The sequence below is a fragment of the Acipenser ruthenus genome, chromosome 13 (assembly GCF_902713425.1).
Source record: "Acipenser ruthenus chromosome 13, fAciRut3.2 maternal haplotype, whole genome shotgun sequence".
Taxonomy (NCBI): domain Eukaryota; kingdom Metazoa; phylum Chordata; class Actinopteri; order Acipenseriformes; family Acipenseridae; genus Acipenser; species Acipenser ruthenus.
This window is the reverse complement of record NC_081201.1, coordinates 673,155-692,078: the sequence shown is the minus strand read 5'-3', so window position 1 is coordinate 692,078 and position 18,924 is coordinate 673,155. Positions and strand designations below refer to the sequence as shown.

At 39.1% G+C, this 18,924-nt stretch overlaps 1 protein-coding gene across 3 annotated transcripts; it reads right to left on the bottom strand.

Annotated features, from left to right (window-relative positions):
• Positions 1–184: 184 nt before the first annotated feature.
• Positions 185–17,313, bottom strand: LOC117418244 (ubiquitin carboxyl-terminal hydrolase 7). Of its 3 annotated transcripts, none has more exons than XM_034031058.3 (31): positions 16,328–17,313; positions 13,140–13,244; positions 12,149–12,347; positions 11,919–12,057; positions 11,018–11,106; positions 10,782–10,890; positions 10,320–10,450; positions 10,113–10,167; positions 9,136–9,216; positions 8,947–9,037; positions 8,344–8,426; positions 7,984–8,093; positions 7,477–7,645; positions 7,051–7,195; positions 6,614–6,744; positions 6,330–6,464; positions 5,805–5,906; positions 5,394–5,499; positions 5,114–5,206; positions 4,956–5,023; positions 4,756–4,856; positions 4,516–4,669; positions 4,298–4,365; positions 3,969–4,071; positions 3,618–3,695; positions 3,248–3,348; positions 2,831–2,930; positions 2,383–2,502; positions 2,229–2,300; positions 1,901–1,991; positions 185–1,581 (listed from the first exon to the last, which is right to left on the bottom strand). In XM_034031058.3, the coding sequence occupies exons 1-31, from the start codon at positions 16,407–16,409 to the stop codon at positions 1,475–1,477; spliced, it is 3,318 nt and encodes a 1,105-aa protein (XP_033886949.1). In that variant the 5' UTR covers positions 16,410–17,313; the 3' UTR covers positions 185–1,474. The 3 variants fall into 3 exon arrangements, with proteins under 3 accessions (XP_033886949.1, XP_033886947.1, XP_033886950.1); XM_034031056.3 differs by having other exon boundaries at positions 3,969–4,077; positions 16,328–17,312; XM_034031059.3 differs by having other exon boundaries at positions 3,969–4,077; positions 7,489–7,645; positions 16,328–17,310.
• Between the last annotated feature and the right edge of the window lie 1,611 nt (positions 17,314–18,924).

The following is an 18,924-nucleotide window of genomic DNA, read 5'->3' as shown; positions in this document are numbered from 1 at the left end:
TGAGATATATATATATATATATATATATATATATATATATATATATATATATATATATAATCACTTTCAAATGCATTTGTTTTCCAAAGCCTTAAAATACAGAAGCCGAAAAAGGTAGTTTCAGATTTTATACAATCCCCCCCTAATACCGACTTTATAAGTCAATACTGTACACTAAAGCAAAACATTTTATAGAAAATTTTATTCAACATACAACATTTTCCAGCAAAAAGGCAATATACAGGAATAGTTGTCGTACAATGCTGCTACAGGGAGAAATTAAAGAATGGAGGACAAATTTAAATAAAAGTTGTGATCTGCGTATTTCTATTTTTTTTTTTTGTACTGCATTCAAACTAGACACGCTGTTGCCATTAGCTGAAGAAAAACAAACAAAAAGAAAAAACAAATAGCAGAAGCAGTCTGGTACTGAAATGAAACTACACACACACAATGAATATCAACATCAATGAATCTGCAGACGCACCCAACAAAATGATCTTAAGAGTGGTATACTCTTCATTCTTTAAATATACAATTTGATTTTCTTTCTTTACAAAGTCAACAGCTTACTAAGCGCTAGTGAACATGCCTTCTGTGCTAAAAAGGCTGTATTTCAGTTATTAATTCAGCAACACTGGTTTCATCTTACCCTCACATCCTGTCAACTCGTTCAGTGTTGTTAGCTTAGTGCCGACGCACAGCACAGTAAAACTGCAGAAGAAAACCAGCTGACAGAATGCAGTTAGAGTAAGAAACCCACAGCAGATTTGAATGAACAAAAAAATGAAACTCAAATAAAAACAAAAGGAAAACATTTACCTGAATTGTAAATGTTAAATATCGTTGATGTTAAGTGCCAACGTGCAAAATGAAATACAGATGCTGTGTTTTTATTGAAATGTATTTTTTTAATTTTTTTATTTTTTTATTTTTTTTATAGGATTAGCGTGGAAAAACAAATTTAATTTTCCTCCAACCAAACTAAGGGAAAAAAAAGCGTGTAAACATGAATGTAACTAGTTGCACTAAACGGACCAGGATTTATTATTAGGACAACCGCAATGGGCAACTAGCAAATCGATGCCAACGGCTGGTTTTCTAAAGATGAGAAACCTTTTGCGAATGGCAGCTTTTCTGTTCTACTTCCCATCTCATCTCATCTCACTCCCAATGCAGCCTGTTTCTTACCAGAACAAGTCTTTATAAAAATCCCCACTCAGTTCACAATGCCTTTCCAAATACGATAAAACCTCTTTTGGCTCCTTTCCAGACAAAATGGGCAGTCTATTTAGATACAGAGAAGCCAAACTGAACAGCCTCAACAAAATAAAAAAGTAGCACGACCAGCAAATCCCCTTGCTGAAGACTTCATACGTGGTGCATGTGTACACAGGGATTGCTGTTACAAGTGCTGCACACAAGAAAGGGTTTGGTTAAGTCTTTAGTACAGTTGGTTAGGTCGTTGAGGATGTCAGTTGTGAATCTTGATTGCTTTCTCCAGGTATGTGTAGCGGCTTCTCTTTGGGGCTTTATTAAAATGGTCAAGCCCTAACCATGGCCTTGGATGTGACATATTACCTAAAAAAAAAAAAGAAATTATATAAAAAGACACACATTAAGATAAGACAATTATTACATTTCCTGCACAGGTGGATAACACTGTGATCGAGAACGCCTTACATTACTATAGTACTTGAGTGTTATACAGTGGTTAACATTTTCACTATGGATTATGAAGTGCTTTGTGAGAAAACAGACATGCAAGGGGCCCAAGAGTCAAAAGACAATAGAAAGTACTGTGTTACAGAGAGGCATCAAATTCAAATAAAATGGTATTTTTGAAGCAACCGCTATGAAAGAAAAATGATTAATGTGGCGTAGCAGATATCAGTCTTACCTGGCTGAGGCTCGAAGTCTTTCAGATTGACTTCATATTCGTCTTCATTGATGTACTGATGCCGACCCATCATCACAATAGCAAACTTAAACTTAAGACATAAAAAGTTATTTAAAATCAGGTGTTCACAATGAAATCATTAGCTGTTCAGTGAATGCCACGAGTTTGGGAAATGCTGTACAGGTTTAAACAATGTAAAACTAATCAAAAGCAAAGAAGTCAAAGCAAGTGTTTCATACTTTTCTATATGAAATATGCCACCAGCAGAGTCCTCCTTTGTTCTTCACTGGTTCCACACCTGTACCAACAGTCACACTTCAGAATTTACCTTTTCAAACTCCTTTTCCTGGATCTCGAGCATCGTCTGAATCCTCTTCATAACCTCTCGAAACGGTTCTGCCTGGAACAGTTAAAAGGGAGCAGTTAGAAAAGGTAAACTGGACACAATGTGACTGATTTCTGTGTTTTAAAAGCAGCTTTACCTGCCGTATTTTCAGCAGAAACGGGATACCGAAAGTCCCAAAGACTTCCTTGTGGAAATGCGCCACTGGAATCAGCATCTCATTGTCCTTATCAAGGCCTCCCTGGTCCAGAGGGATTTCCTACAAAGATCAAATCACTCCACATTTACCCATCATTACCTTCATTACATCTGTTTTGATCATATGAACAACTGAGGAATCAACCCACACAAACTTATCCAAAATAGAAATAAACTTCAACTTGGGAGATAAGATTAAAAAAAAAAAACGAACTAGAATTCGATACCATCAAGTGCAATGAAGCATTCCATAAACACAGTTAAAAAGGCCTAGACCCAGACTCCATGAATACACAGATACACAGCAAAGGCCAACAGAATTGTGTAGAAATTCATTAAGAGAAGTGTTTACAGACAGGCATTGATCAAAGACAACTTGTTTCACGCACCTCTATTCTGAATGTGCGACTCGCTGCAGGAGATAAACATTCTAGTAATTCATCTTCTTGGTGGACCCCAATTATTTTGTAGCTTACAATTTCTAGCAGCCTGAAGCAACAAGGAAAAAGAATCATAAATGCATATCTCTCTCTATATATCTATATATATCTACACACACACAGAGGACATAGAATAAGGCACCAACTGTTATTTAAGAAAAGTATGAAACATGACACTTAGTTTGGTTCACTATTAAAGACTGCTGGACATTTATAGCTTTTGCCTTCTTAAGTACATAATTATAATTCTGATCAATATCATCCTGCATGAACACACTTTCAACACAGTTGAATAAACAAACAAAAAACTCTGCATTTGCTGCAAATATACAATGTTAAAGACATTAAAAAGCTGTCAGGCTTTACCTTAGCTTCTCTGACCCTTTATCAGACAGTTCTACAGATTTTTTACATTCCTCCAGTAAGTCTCGCACACAGCCATGCTTGTCTGGGTATAGTGTTATCTCCTGTGCAATTAAAAAGAAGTGTGACGAATCAACGACAGAAATGCATCACACAGACACTGTACATTTACACACGTATTCAAAGAGAGACGTCTTTGGAAACAAAGCTTGTATTCAAAGGCGACACACTCAAATAAACTCCCCTGAAATCGAATGCAGCTCTGATTGATGTACAGAGCTCAAATTTGTTTTACACACAAATCGACCCTTGTTGTAAAAATCTGTAGAGATTACACGTACTGCATATGCAAAAAGGAAATATTTAAAATTACCTCTTCTCTAAACTGACTGTTCAGCCATATGGATTTGAAACTCCTCCTGTTTTCAAAGTCTGTTATCTTCATTTTCAGCTGTAAAAGGAAGAAGTACATTACTCAAGATCACCTGAATAAAATACACTGAGTGAACATGCTGAAGCACTGAAACACAGCATTATTAGCATGTTAACAGTTCAATATTGTCCCATGTTTAAATATGTGCATGTAAAAGGACTCCTCAGCTAGGGATATGAAGCCTGTAGCTGTACCAAGTCTCTTACAAATAGTAAAGTTTATCCACATTAAAACTGCATGCAGTGCTACAAACACATGGTTCATTCTACTGTGCATCAACATGTACATTACCTGCTGATAATACAGTTTCTTCGGCTGCCTGGGTTTGAAGAACTGCAGCAGATCCCTCAGAGTACCTTCATAATTGTGTCTAAGAGGGTTCCCTGGACCATCCCTGTAACTAAAACAAAGCCATTGGTATTACACATTTTGTATTTAAGGAACAACTGATCAACGCAAGGAAAACAATGTTTACAGAAAATCTAAACAATTTCTGAATTAAATAAAAGAGAGAAAGTAGATCACAGAACTTAGTTGTGAATGATAATGAACAAGGTCAGGAAGTTAATTCATACATGCAAAAAAATAAAACTTGTCACAAATATCAACGATTCACTTACCCTTGGGATTTGAAAAACTGAAGTAGCATTGGGTCAGTGTTTAATCTCTGTGCAACTGTCTTTGCAACCTAAAAAATAAAGTGAGAACAGGTATTTGTGCATTTTGAAAATGGCCAAAAGGGGAAATGGTAATTATACCTCACCATACTTCTCTCTCTCTCCCCCCCGCCACCGGACATTTTAAACCACCATGCATTTTAACTAGACATTAAACTAACCTGGAAATAGTTCATTCTGTTAGAAAGCGTAACCACGAAGCCTGGGTCATTGAGAATGGTTTTATCACAGAAGATAACATCGACGCGGTGGTACAGGTCTCTGAAGTAATCCTTCGCTGTCGGTAATTCACTGGAATCGTTTTCTGGGTCATCTCTACAAACACAGCAAAATAGAAACGGGAAGTAAAACAGCAAGACTTACCTTTAGGTATAAAAGAGAACATAAGACACACCACTTACTTCTGGAACACTATTATATCACCATCCATCAGCTCGTCAAGGGCTTTGTCTAGGGACACGTCATAGTCCTGGATTCTCTCTGTTAAATTCGGCTTTACTTCCTGCAAACAGGAGTAGAGAAAATAGACCAATACAATATATTAGCAAGCTTTACAGTTCAATATAAAAAAGACAAATGAAATATCCATGCCATTGCTCACCTCATAGAGGACAAGGCTAGTTCCTTGCGAAAATCCTGCTCTCTCACACATTACTGACAGCAGGTCTCCTGTTACAAGAAAATACACCATTAGGGTCTCTTACTGCAAAACATTGGAAACTGAATATAGAAAGACATGAAAAAAATATGCATACTTACGTATCTTACAGGATATAGGTGTGTAGATATGTCCACAATAATTTAAGCTTCTAGTTTTTGGATCATACATCTTCAAGAACAGCATGACATCATCTGTAGACGAGAACAAACGTACTGTGTTTAATCAGTTTGAAATGGGCAGGCTGGTGGTGGCGGCAGGTGGTTCTGCAGCTTTATGCAAGGTTGAAACACAAGCCTCCAATTATACCCACACTCTGATGTAACAGGGAATAATATATAAACAAACAGTCACATTAGTAGATCACACACACACACTTACGGTCTTTGTCAAACTTGGGCAACGTTGCTCCACTGGCAGCCATTTCTGGATCTACAGTTTCCAGGAATATTGTCCACGGATTCTCATTGTCACTTAACTCAATCATCTGTTTAGAAGAAGAAAACCACGAGGATCCAGTATCAGCGCACCTGCATGTGCGCTGATACGTGCATGTGAGCTTTCGAAGCGGGCTTGGAGACGCAGCATGCTACACAGCTGCATACTACATACTGGTACAGCAGAGCACATTACTGGGCTAAATCACTGACACACAGTTTTAAAAATCAGTAGCAACTAAAATAGTCCTTAACAGAAAGATACAAGTTCATCATAAAATCCAAACCAAGTGACAATGTACACATGGATCGGTTTCTTTCAATTCTCTGAAGAGGTGCTGTATTTGACACTCACAGTTTTGCTGCAATCCGCTTCATAGTCCAACATTGCTGGTCTCTTTGTACCATTGCTTCTTGCTTGCATTGGCCATAAACGAATCTGATCCTGTGGGAAACCCTGCACAAGATCAACACAACACTGAATATCTGAAGCTTATTCAAAGCAGAGTCACTTAAAAGCTCTAAATGACACACTTCATTAAAAAAAAAAAATCATGTGTATTCAGTATCTTTCACAATTAACAAGAATTTAAGGTTATTGTTAAAACGCTTATTACTCGATATGTTCATCAAATCCGGCGTCCTAACCCATCAAAACATATTTAAAAACAAAGTGGATTAAATTTAACCATTACTAAATACAGAGAAATGTGCAAAATCAGAAAGAAAATGTACAGCATGCTCAAACCTACACCTCTCCTACATTGTAAAAACAGGATTTTGAAACACACACACACACAACCAACCAACCAACTTATTCATCAACATTCTTTCCCATTCCATGCTGAGATTCCTAATATTGAACACCCTGAATACTCACCATAGTCTGCGAGAGATTCTGCACAAACTCAGCAAGCGTGGAGTTCTTCAGGACTTTAAACACTGTGTACTTCACCTTCTCCTCGTCGTACATGTCGTTTCCCTGATGGCCACAGAACTGGTCCTCAGTAACGATCTTTATATATATATTTAAAAAAAAAACACAATATTTTAAAAAGTGACAAACTGACATGAATGATGCAATACAGATCACACCTCCTACAGGCAAGGTGAAGTAAAAAGGAAGCACTTGGTATCTGTCACCTCTTGCAACTTGTTCATTACCTGTACTTGCATGTAGAGGTGCGCCTCCTGCCTCTCTTTCCTCTTCTGAGCCTCCACCCTCTTCTCCTCTTGAAGGCGCTCCACAAGCTGCTGTGGGATGTCAACATCATTGACTGGCAGCAATACCTCACCTTCAAAAGACAAAAGCACTCAAATACAGCAAACTGCCCACATGCTTGGTTTCACAGTGGGTCAACTTCTTAAACAGCTGGTTCTACTGTAGTACAGACAAACTGCAATATTGGACAACAGGCATCATGCTCAATCATATTTCCTTTAAAAAAAAAAAAAAAGCAAAAAGTGGTCTATACTATCTTTGCAAAAATGAAGCAGTACCATCATCTGTTCATTAGTAAACTCATTATTTTTGCTTTGCTTGACTAGCATAATAAACATACTTTGAGTTGCATTCAGAGAGATATTTAGAGTCTGCTTACTGAGTTTGGATTCTCTTATGTACACCAACATGTATGCATTTGTACAGTGACGCACAGATAAATCATCATCGTGGCCTCCGTAGTTGTGTTCAATAGCTTCTTCTTTAGTGCACCTGGATACCACGTCATCGTCAAACTTGCACCACTGAGGGGACGACAAAATCACAGTTACTTAGGCAGCATGCCAATCGTGTGGCAGGGGTTTAGAGACAAGAAACGGGTTGAATGATTAAGCAATAGTACTGTAAATCGTAAGACAGGTTTAAATAATTCACATTTCAAAATATAAAAAAATAAAATAAAACTAAAAAACATAAATGTTAATGCAGTAGCAAAAAGATACGGACACGATGACAAATTGATTACCAAGACACAGTAAGAAATCCTTGAACAATCTCCCTGCTGTATATAAATGAGGACACAGACCTTTGTACCCACCTTTCCATCTCCCCTGGGGTTTAGATAGACCACATAATGGCCTCCGTGGTTATCCCCGCTGTGCACCAAAACTGCATGGAGTATGTAGTTAGCAGGATCCTTGGAATCTAGCTTCTGCAAAAACTCATCCAAGGGCAACTGCTCAGGAAACTCGAATCTGAAGAAGTTCAAGGACATTGTCAGGCAGGTGCGCAGAACATGAACAGTTAGGGAAAACGGAAACATGCTGCAGAAACTGGAATAACTAAAGCTGCACAAGAAAGCTTCTTACTTTACTACAGAAACAGATTCAGATTAGTTTAGAGCGATATGAAATTGATTTTGGTGCAAACTTGAATTCATTAAGTTTTCCATTTTCTAGTAATAGCAAGATACTAGTGCTACGTTTTTCACGTGGGACAAAAAGTTACAAAGATGGTAATTGTAAAATAAGCGCGTATCTTTGTCCCGGAATTTGAACTTCATGCATCAGCAGCAGACCTCCTGGTTCATTACCTGTCATTGATCTTAATGTTCTGGTCTGTCTGGGGGTCATACATGAACCGCATGAGCTGCAGGTGCAGCACCGGAGGAAACGTTAAGAACTTCACCCCCTTTTCAGCTTCCTAATAAACAGAGGAGACGAGAGTTCAAACACATACATGACTAAAGACAAATTCAAAACTGACTGAATAGTCAGCTGAATAGATATATCCCTGCTCATGTAGTCTAGTTAGAAATGAATGAAACCCAGCACCCCTTTAGCATTACATTTACAGCATAACTGAGTAATACCAAAAAACTAAAAATACCCATTCATATTTCTGTATTGTTCACAACACAGTTGTAGCTCAGTTTAAGTCAAGTCTTCCATACCTGTAAACCGTGCTCCCCAGCATCGTACTTATTATCCCCATCCAGCTGTTCCACTGCCACATAGTCTTGGAAGGATTCAAATACTGCAGGGAGGAAACAACTGGTTATTCAGAAAGGGAGTTAGAATAATAATGCTTTCTCTTGCCAATAATGTCTGTTTAATGCGACTAGCAGCCATTGTTTTTTTTTACTTTGTATTATTAAAAAAATAAATAAGTGCCAATATACCGCAGGCTTACATTTGGATTTTGTCCTCCCTTTCTGAACAGAATAGTATTAGGAAACAATTGCATCTTGAGCAAATAAATCAATCTTTCAAGCTATCAACACACATGGGAAGGATGAATGCTGCAAAGATCCTGCAGCACTTTCAGAATCCATGACCCAATCCTGTGTGCTTACATTATTTAGTGTTTATAAAATGTAACAAAATAAAAACTACAATACATATAACATGCATTTCCCCCCAACCAATTTAAAAATGCCCTATCAGAATACGCTGTGCACTTTAAAGTTAAACAGAAATCGAACTTGACCATGTTTATGCTGTAGCAGGTGATTCACACCATGAAGAAGTAGAACCCCAATGCTGTATCTACTCACTGTTTTTCTTTCCCTTTATACTGAGCTGGATGTCGTAGTAATCTTCTATTCTCTCCGATATATAGTCTACATGCTTACACTGGATATAGGACTGTGAAGAAGAAAAGAGGGTTGGACATCTTCAGAAAATGGAGAGTAATCCAAAAACAAAACTCAGCAACAAATGCAATGCAGGCAATATCAACTTACCACCATCTTCCCTCTGAACAGTTTTGGTATAGTGCCTTCAACACAAGTGCCTTTCATTTTATTCTCAACGTTATCAAGTAGCTGAGAGACAAAAAGAAAAAGGGAGTGAAAGAGGAGCCGACACTGGCAAATGAATGCTGTGTGCTGCACCGTGTATGACAAGCCATACTGTACCGTGTATGAGAATTAACACATACAGTACTGTGTATGACTGTGCATGACAAGCCATACTGTACTGTGTATGACAAGTAACACATACTGTACTGTGTATGACTGTGCATGACAAGCCATACTGTACTGTGTATGACAAGTAACATACTGTACTGTGTATGTCTGTGCATGACAAGCCATACTGTACCGTGTATGAGAAGTAACACATACTGTACTGTGTATGACTGTGCATGACAAGCCATACTGTACTGTGTATGACAAGTAACATACTGTACTGTGTATGACTGTGCATGACAAGCCATACTGTACCGTGTATGAGAAGTAACACTTACTGTACTGTGTATGACTGTGCATGACAAGCCATACTGTACTGTGTATGAGAAGTAACACTTACTGTACTGTGTATGACTGTGCATGACAAGCCATACTGTACTGTGTATGACAAGTAACATACTGTACTGTGTATGACTGTGTATGACAAGCCATACTGTACCGTGTATGAGAAGTAACACTTACTGTACTGTGTATGACTGTGCATGACAAGCCATACTGTACTGTGTATGAGAAGTAACACTTACTGTACTGTGTATGACTGTGCATGACAAGCCATACTGTACTGTGTATGACAAGTAACACATACTGTACTGTGTATGACTGTGCATGACAAGCCATACTGTACTGTGTATGAGAAGTAACACATACAGTACTGTGTATGACTGTGCATGACAAGCCATACTGTACTGTGTATGAGAAGTAACACTTACTGTACTGTGTATGACTCTGCATGTCAAGTAACACATACTTACCACCCTGCAGAGTTCCTGTACATCATGCTGCATGAAGCTGTCCAACGTTTCCCACCTTTACACAAAAAATAAATATTACTTGTATTGTAGGTTCTAGTTAGCAATTTCAAAGCAGTACACAGTATACGGCTGAAAGCAAATGCAAACTACTTTATTACACAGTCAGTTTTTGTGCAGAGTTTTATTATACCTTCATGGTTGACTTACCCAAACGATTTTGTTAACTTTTTCGTTCCTACTGGTTTGTCACTGTGCTGGAGTTCATAAAACACCCTTTGCAATGCCAAGGGAACACTTTTGGATGAATCGTCGCCTTCTGTTGGCATCATATATACTGCCTGAAAGAGAAATGAATGGTTTAAGCGATTGTTTTGCAGGGGCACTGTTATGAAATTAGAGCACACCGACTAGATAACCAGGTTATACCATCTATTTAAAACTCCCAGAAACTGTAAACAAACAAGACTGCTGTTGATCATTGAAACAGATCGAAAACGTACAAATCAGCCTTTTATCACTGGAGAGCAGACTAGATTAATCTAGAAACAGTTTATTGCATAGTATAGCCTGATTCAACAGAGATTCAAAACAAAACTCATCTTCACCACTGAATCAGAGCAAAGCCAGTCGCATTAGCGGCACAGAGCTGTTTAACAGGAGAACACTGACCCGGCGGAGCTGATTTGTAAAGAATAGTGTCTGTAATAAACTGTTCATGTAACAGGTTGCTCCTTGGTTCTTTAATCCAACATATCCAGTGTGCTTCTTTGAATCCCATCTGAAAAAAACAAAATACAGGATGCACTCATTAAAGAATACTTTTTTTACAGCATAAAAACCTTTAATAATAATAATAATAATAATAATAATAATAATAATAATAAATCCTAAAATGCAATACTTACGCAACTCCATGTGGTGCATCTGCCTGAACATAGACATCAAATGAAATCTTATCATCTTCAATAAACCCCTTTTCTGGATCGGTTACATCCTATAAAACAGAACGCACTATTAGGACCAAAAAATGTGTAAAAGAAAAACGCTGCTTTACTTTATATTTTACATATAACACAACCAACATAATATGAAACAGGAAGATGCTCATGATTGCCAGTTCCAATCAACTTGTTTGCTTCTTACATGTGTAATAATACTTCAATTGTTAAAACAGGTGTTTTAATAAGATAACCTGTTTTGTTCAAGATTAACCCTTAGCGGTCCATTTATTCAGCGCGTCAGGTCCAATTTATTTTCACACGCGCTGTTTATTTCACATGTGCGGTTTAAAAGTTTTTTTTTTTTTTTTTACAGTAAAACATGTTTAAAAGGCACTGCATATCAACAGGACACTCAGTACTGCATCTCCAGCCCCGCCCCACCCCTTGTTCGCTGTATTTTTCACATACCTCTTCATAGTCGTGCATACCGATAAATCATCTCCTGATCACTTGTTTTATCACCAATCTCCTCAATAATGCGATCCAAGTCATTCTTTTATCACTATAACATCTCAAAAAAGCTCTGCAGATGTCTGTGATATTCTTTGAGCGCTGGATGTGGAAGCAGCTATCTTGTAAGGTTTTCTAGGCTTTTTCCGGAGAATAAAACTACTAGAGACCTGTGCTTGACGTATTTTTGATGATGTCGGCAAGGGTCCGACATCGGACCGGAAGGTAATAATTGTAATGTTGGACCTGGTCCGACACAGGACCTTAAAGGGTTAAGCTTGTATTTATATCTTCGGTCTAGCCCAGTGGGCCAGAAACCATGTGCTTGCTAACAGAAGAAACAATATCTACTTACACTCCAAGACATAAAATTGGAGAACCCCCAGTCATTTTCCTTATGAAAGAAAAGATGACTGATCCTTCGGCTGAAGGACTTTTCATCATCTTTATAATTTATTATCTTCAGCATTGCTTGGGCGTGACATGACCATGACCTGCATTGGGGGGAAAGAAATTCAAATAAATTTCATTCTGGAGCCAGGCAGAACATTAAAATGATCTTATGCATGAAGCAATATCTCTTACGTTGAATCAGACTCTGCATTGCACTGCAAGAAAAACCCCACACTCTTCTGATGAGGCCGGTCTGGGTAAAAGCGTGGCATCACCATAATCTTCCATGGTAGGTTTCGCACAAAGCAAGGCGGGCTGAGCACAGATTCACTGAGCCTGCTGAATCGCTCCACAGTGAACCGAAAGGAAGCCTCTGACCGCCAGCTTGTATCTGAGAAGGGAAAAAATGTTTAATAAAAAGTGAAATTTGGTCTAAACCATTTAATGGGAGCACTATAGGGTGGCTTTTACGAATCAAACGAACACAGGAAGCTTTCCTGGGTAGAGTACAGCATGCTTGTGGGTTCGAGACCCTGTGAACATGGGGAGTGAGTGTGCAGAGAGAAGCACTGCAAAGCTTACAGCAGGACTTTTGTACATCTGAGGTGTTCACAGTTCTAAATTATAGCACTGCAAGCTGCAATTCTTGCAATCTCTTCCTTTAATAATGGTACACCTCCCCACACCCATTGCAAAATACACCCTAGTGTTGTTGAAAAATGCACGGATAAAGCCAGGTTTTTTTTTTTTTTTTTTTGGTTTTCAAATATCCCGTAAGCCAGGACTGAAACAGTTTCAGTTTAACACCAATTTACTTTGCACAGATTCTGGTCCATCTAAAATGATACTACAATCTGCATTGCTTATGGGTCTACAGCAACCTTAAAAAAGACTTAACTGCAGCAAAAAAAAAACGAATTATACAAAAATAATACATCCTCAACCAGATTAAGCACCTGGGGTACGACGTGTACATTATGTACAAAGCCGGCAGTGTTGACCAACTTTACAGGGAAAAGCAAGACAAGCATTCCCTGTGACAAGCTGGCTGGCTAATCTTGCACTGTGTAAAGGAAGGCTGTGTAACCAACACAACCACTGCCAGAAACTCAGTGCTTAGCTTGAGTAACATAACAACTCTCTTTACCTGGCACGGATTTCTATGAATGGTAAAAGATCTTACCATCTTCCATGTCTTCCTCAGTGTTGTTGTGTCCGTCTGCTATGGCTACGTTCCCGTTAATGACTGGATTTGGAGTGATTCTCGGGGGCTCATCTGTGTCCCCAGCTGGGAGAGGAAGAACAGAAAGAAGAAGAGGAAATCAGTCTATGGCATAGGATTCACCTGTCATCTTGTGCTTAGAGAATGTCACTACCAACTTTCATAGACATTGGATAAGTGGTTCTCTAGATAACTCAAAATGGAGGTGCAGGGATAATAATAATAATAATAATAATAATAATAATAATAATAATAATAATAGACCACTCTGTTACTAACAGCAGATAAATCCTGCTCTCATCTCTACGTGAAGCAGATGTATTGGTGTATTTTGGATCAGTATAGAAAATAAAACAATTGCACAACGGTCACACCACATGATGTACATTAAACAAAATCTAAAGCATTAAAAGGCTATCTACCGTTATTGTCGAGTAGTGTGATGGTCTGATGAGTAACCGAGTACACGCAAGACTGGAAAGGAGCTGGGAAGCACTGATTAAGACGACAGCAAATACAGTACTGACAACCTAATCAGCTAGACCATGAGGCTTCTACTGCAATCTTAATAAAATGTGAAAAATGACACCTCCCCACCTCACCAAAAAAATCTATTAGACATGGCTGCCAACATAGCCCTGAATATAATTATCTGATCCATGAAAAAAAAAAAATCCAATACCTCCATCCTGTGTACTGAATTAAAAAAAAATAACACAAAGACAATGATGACTGATCGCTGTAATGAAGGAAACGCCAACATTAGTTTATTAGGTTTCTTTTAGGGTTTCTAGGTTCAAACGGAACAGATCTTGTGTACGAGGGGGGAGGACGAATCCCAAACGCCAGCACTGCGGAAGCTGAGTTTGACTCCTCCAAGACTGATGTTTTTATTTAGCTGTGCAACGGTATCAAAGCTCAGGCTCTTTCTGATCCAACAGTGATCCAATACCCTAGCTGCCACGTGAAAATGAGGGACACAGTAAGAGACATGTGTTTAGCACTCTCTGTTTGGTGAAGGTATCAATATCATGGATATAAAACAACACGAATGGTGCTTACACTACAGCACCTAAACAACGAAATTAAAAAGGTCATCTGTTACAAATGAGCATAAACAGGCTCATGGCATTTACATTAAAAAGGACAAATCGACCTACTTCAGGGGAGTCTAGTTTTGTGTTACCTGGCTGTCAAGCCTAGGGCAGATGACCATGTAGTTGCTGTCTGTAAGATGCAGGTATAACCATACAGTACTGCATTAGCCAAAACTGTGGGGTGTTTGCATGCAGTCCTAAACAGTCAAACATGTTACACCGTCCATAACCGAGCCATTGGACATTTTCCAACTGATCTAGAGACAGATCACATGAACACCAAGATGTCATCTCTACTGAAAAAGCAACACGCATGCCCCCCTCCTTAAGCCCAGCATGACTTGCATGAAAATGAAACCAGTGTGGGAATCGAATAGGATATTTAATAGAACAGATAGTTACAATATTCTGTGCAGCTAGATAGATCGATCTATATCTATCTTCCACCCAAAAAAGAAACTACTTTGCAAAAAGGTGCGACAAAAAAAAAGAAATAAAAGCGAATAATTAAAAATGGCGAGTTTCCGCGGGTTGCTCGTATTGGTTGTGGACAATGCAGGATACAAACCCCGCGCTGTGCTTGCTTAGGGTACAAACACGCGGTCCTGACACGCAGCCGATCAGACACACACACAGGCCTCGATAACAGTCAATAAAATAAACACCACGCTTCTTTCTGTGCGTTCCGCGAAAAAAAAAAATCGCGCGTGGGGTCTAATTCAGAGACACTCTAGCATCGTAAAATGCAACATGCTAGTGTAAGGAAAATAACGATTTCGCCGCATAAATAAATAATTTAAAATTAAATTAAAAAAACAACACTGTGGCCTTGTAGGAATCGGACACAACCACAACTAACGCTTCAAAGTTAAAGAGCATTAAAATGGGGTCAGGTGAGGGGTGGAAAAAGCGTCCATTTTAAAATGGTTTTGTTTACCGTATCATCTCTGTCCCCTGCAATGCACTGCCTGGCCTTACCGACTGGAGTCATTTATTATTCGGCCGACTCACATCCACCGTTCATCAGTGTTGTGTTTGCAAACACCTCCCCTTTCCAACAAATTAATAAATTCAAAACAACAACAACAATGATAATGACAAATGCCCTAAACATGCATGTATTGTTTGCAGTCTCTAAAAATAAAAATCGATTATGCGTTCTGCATTACGCTATTGCCAGTCGAATACCCCGATTGTACAGGCTGTTTACAAAACAAACATTTCAACACATTGTTTTGTTCGGTAAATATTCGGGGGAGGGGCGGGGGCGCGCATGTAATTTGATTTTCACCGGCTTGCTTCATTGGTCGGTGTGTGATAAAATAACATTAAACCCAAATGCTTTTAATCAACACCGTTCCGTAGCTGCATGCCCCCCCCACACACAAACCCCCCTCATTTAAACTGGCTAATGATGATATTCGTGTTTTCATTTGCAGAGTCATGCACGCAGCATGTCGATTCAGTGTAGCAGCATGCATCCATGCTGCAACGACACCGTTGTAAACACAACGTTGTTTTTTTTTTGTTGCGTTTGTTCCCAGCACCAGTGTCTGTTTAGTTGGTTTCTGTTCATTTAACTCTGGGAGTTAAGAACTCACATCGAAGGTATTTCTGGGATGTCAAAATATTTGATCTAAAGAAATCCCCGCCCCCATCGACTTCGCAGCAACATATACAAACGATACAGCAATACAACCTACTCTCCTTAATAAATCCCAATGCATCCCCTTACGCCCCCCAGAACCTACAGCAGCCTTGATGGATCAGTGTGTGTGTGTCCATATATATATATATTAAACTACAGCAGCCTTGATGGATCAGTGTGTGTGTATCCATATATATATATATTAAACTACAGCAGCCTTGATGGATCAGTGTGTGTGTGTCCATATATATATATATTAAACTACAGCAGCCTTGATGGATCAGTGTGTGTGTGTCCATATATATATATATTAAACTACAGCAGCCTTGATGGATCAGTGTGTGTGTGTCCATATATATATATATATATATTAAATGTCACATCTATTGCGGCCTTAGCTTTACCTTCCATTTCCATGTCCTCGGGCTCGCTGAGCTGCTGCTCCCCGGCTTTCTGCTGCTGTTGTTGCGATTGATGGTGGTTCATGACGGCGGCGTGATGGTGCCCGTTGCCTTCGATCCCCTCGACCTTTCCTAATGTGTTTTCGGGAGAGGGCTGAGTCCGGGGCTGGGGGGGCAGAGGAGGAGCAGACAGGTCGAGCCTTGGAGGCTGGGCCTGCTCGACAGCGACCTCGGCCTTTCCTGCTGTCAGCGCCGGAGGTTGAGGAGGGGAGGCCAGTGGGTGAGCAGGCAGAGAAACGCGGACGTATTTGCTCGCTATTCGCCCAATCTCGGCGCCTTAAAGGGGATACAAGCCGCTGAGGACGCGGGGGTTCAAAAGCCGCCTAGACTGGAAGCCCCACAACACGTAATTACCCCTGAAAACGGGGCAGGAGAGGAGGTGAGAAATATACCTCACACCGCAACCCCCCAACCGGAGAGCTGCAGAAATCCGAAATATATAAATTCGTCTTTTATTTTTTTAATTCTAAAAAATATATATACGTTAGCAAATACCAAATTCAAAGTCAGTATCTCCTCGCAATTTTTGAAGTCGGTTTGTTTCTCCGATTGCCCCAGGGAGAGCGAAAAAAATATATATTTCCATTCAAAACCAATTCTAATTTGGAATCGCGATAATTCATGGATTTAAAAAACAAAACAAAACAAAAAAATGCATGTGGATTAGTTTTCTGGAATCCGGAATATTTTGTTCTCGTATATGTGTAAATATAAATACACACTGTTATTTTTTTTTTTCAGATTAAAATACGTATGTTCGTCGTTATTATGCTTTGCACCCGGTCCCGGTCCGAGTCTCTCTCCCTCAACCCTGTTTGTGATGTTCAGATTGAAGCAAAACTCAAAATGGCGGCAGCGCTCTTCTCTGAAATGTCACATCCGCATGGAGACCCACACGCACACGCACACGCACACGCACACGCACACGCACACGCACACACAGAGCAGCGCGCCTGTCAAGGTACTCCCAGCGCCGTCAACAGCCGCACAGCCGGCACGCAGAGTCCTCCTGCATTTATCCGCATGTTCAGGACAGCATTATTGTATCAGTACATTTTGAGCTGTTTCATGTGAAAAGTATATATATATATATATATATATATATATATTTTTTAAATAATAACCGGGTTTCAGATGCAATACAAATAGAGATAAATAAATTAAGGTCGCCCACCCAGAAGAATTTCTAATAGCCCCCCCCCCCCCCCCCAGACTTGTTAAGTGACAGCTGGACACCCTGTTTTGTGGTTTGCATTGATGGTTGCACAATGAACCGTATCATTAGCTCTCAAATACATACACATTACCTCTGCGTTTCTATAACTGCGGTCCCCCCCCCCCCCGGGTGGTTGTAATTTAGTAAATATCACCAGTTACTAATTCCCTAAAGATTTCTCAGGTATTCTCTTGGGCAGAATGCTTTTGATTAAATATGCACTCATTGCAGGTTAAATGAGCCTGCAGTGTGATTTGTAAGTAAATATGTATTTAGTGTAACACGTTTGTTTTGGGAGGAAAAGCATTTGTTTTTTCATAATCAGACGCTCCAACAATATACATGATTGATGGCTTTGGCACAGCAGGGTGTGGACAGTATTAGGGTGAGACATGACTCCACATCAAGTGAGTCCAAATAGAAAAATGAGAGATACACAATTCAACTGGTGACTGTCATTTAAATGCTCTTGGATATATACAGTATATCTTTAATATAAACAGATTTTTACCCGAAACCTACTGATATACATCAGTACCTACAGCTGCCATCTTCACATCCTATCCACACAAAAAGAACCATGCTCTGATGAAAATGACTACAAACAACAGAGAAATTAATTCAAAATATATCTTAAAAAAAGAGGATGTAAAGAACAGTTTATTGAGAAACTCAATAGGAATGAATGACTTGATTATTGAAAAGGGAAGAGAGGGTTAAGAGAGTACTATTAATATTTTACATTATTACCCAACATTTCAAAAATTGTTTGGAAGCATTTACGTATACTTATAAAAATGAAAAAAAAAAAAAATTTGATCATAGCTTTTAGAAGCAAATTTGGCTGTTTTAGTCCACAGTAAAGAGAAAGGGATCATAGATACGGGCAGCAGTGTGGAGTAGTGGTTAGGGCTCTGGACTCTTGACCGGAGGGTTGTGGGTTCAATCCCTGGTTGGGAACACTGCTGCTGTACCCTTGAGCAAGGTACTTTACCTAGATTGCTCCAGTAAAAAACCCAGCTGTATAAATGGGTAATTGTATGTAAAAATAATGTGTAAAAAATAATGTGATATCTTGTAACAATTGTAAGTCGCCCTGGATAAGGGCGTCTGCTAAGAAATAAATAATATATTGGTAAAGAAGGTATTGTGTTAGAGGAGAGACAAATACATCATTGTATAAAAGAATACAGAAGCACCTATCAAATACAAGAAATAAAAAAACAAAATGAAGCAATAGTTCAGCACTTTACAAGGAACAGATAAATAGACTAGCTACCATGATGCCTGCAGGTTTAAATAGAAAGGAACAGTAGATCATTAC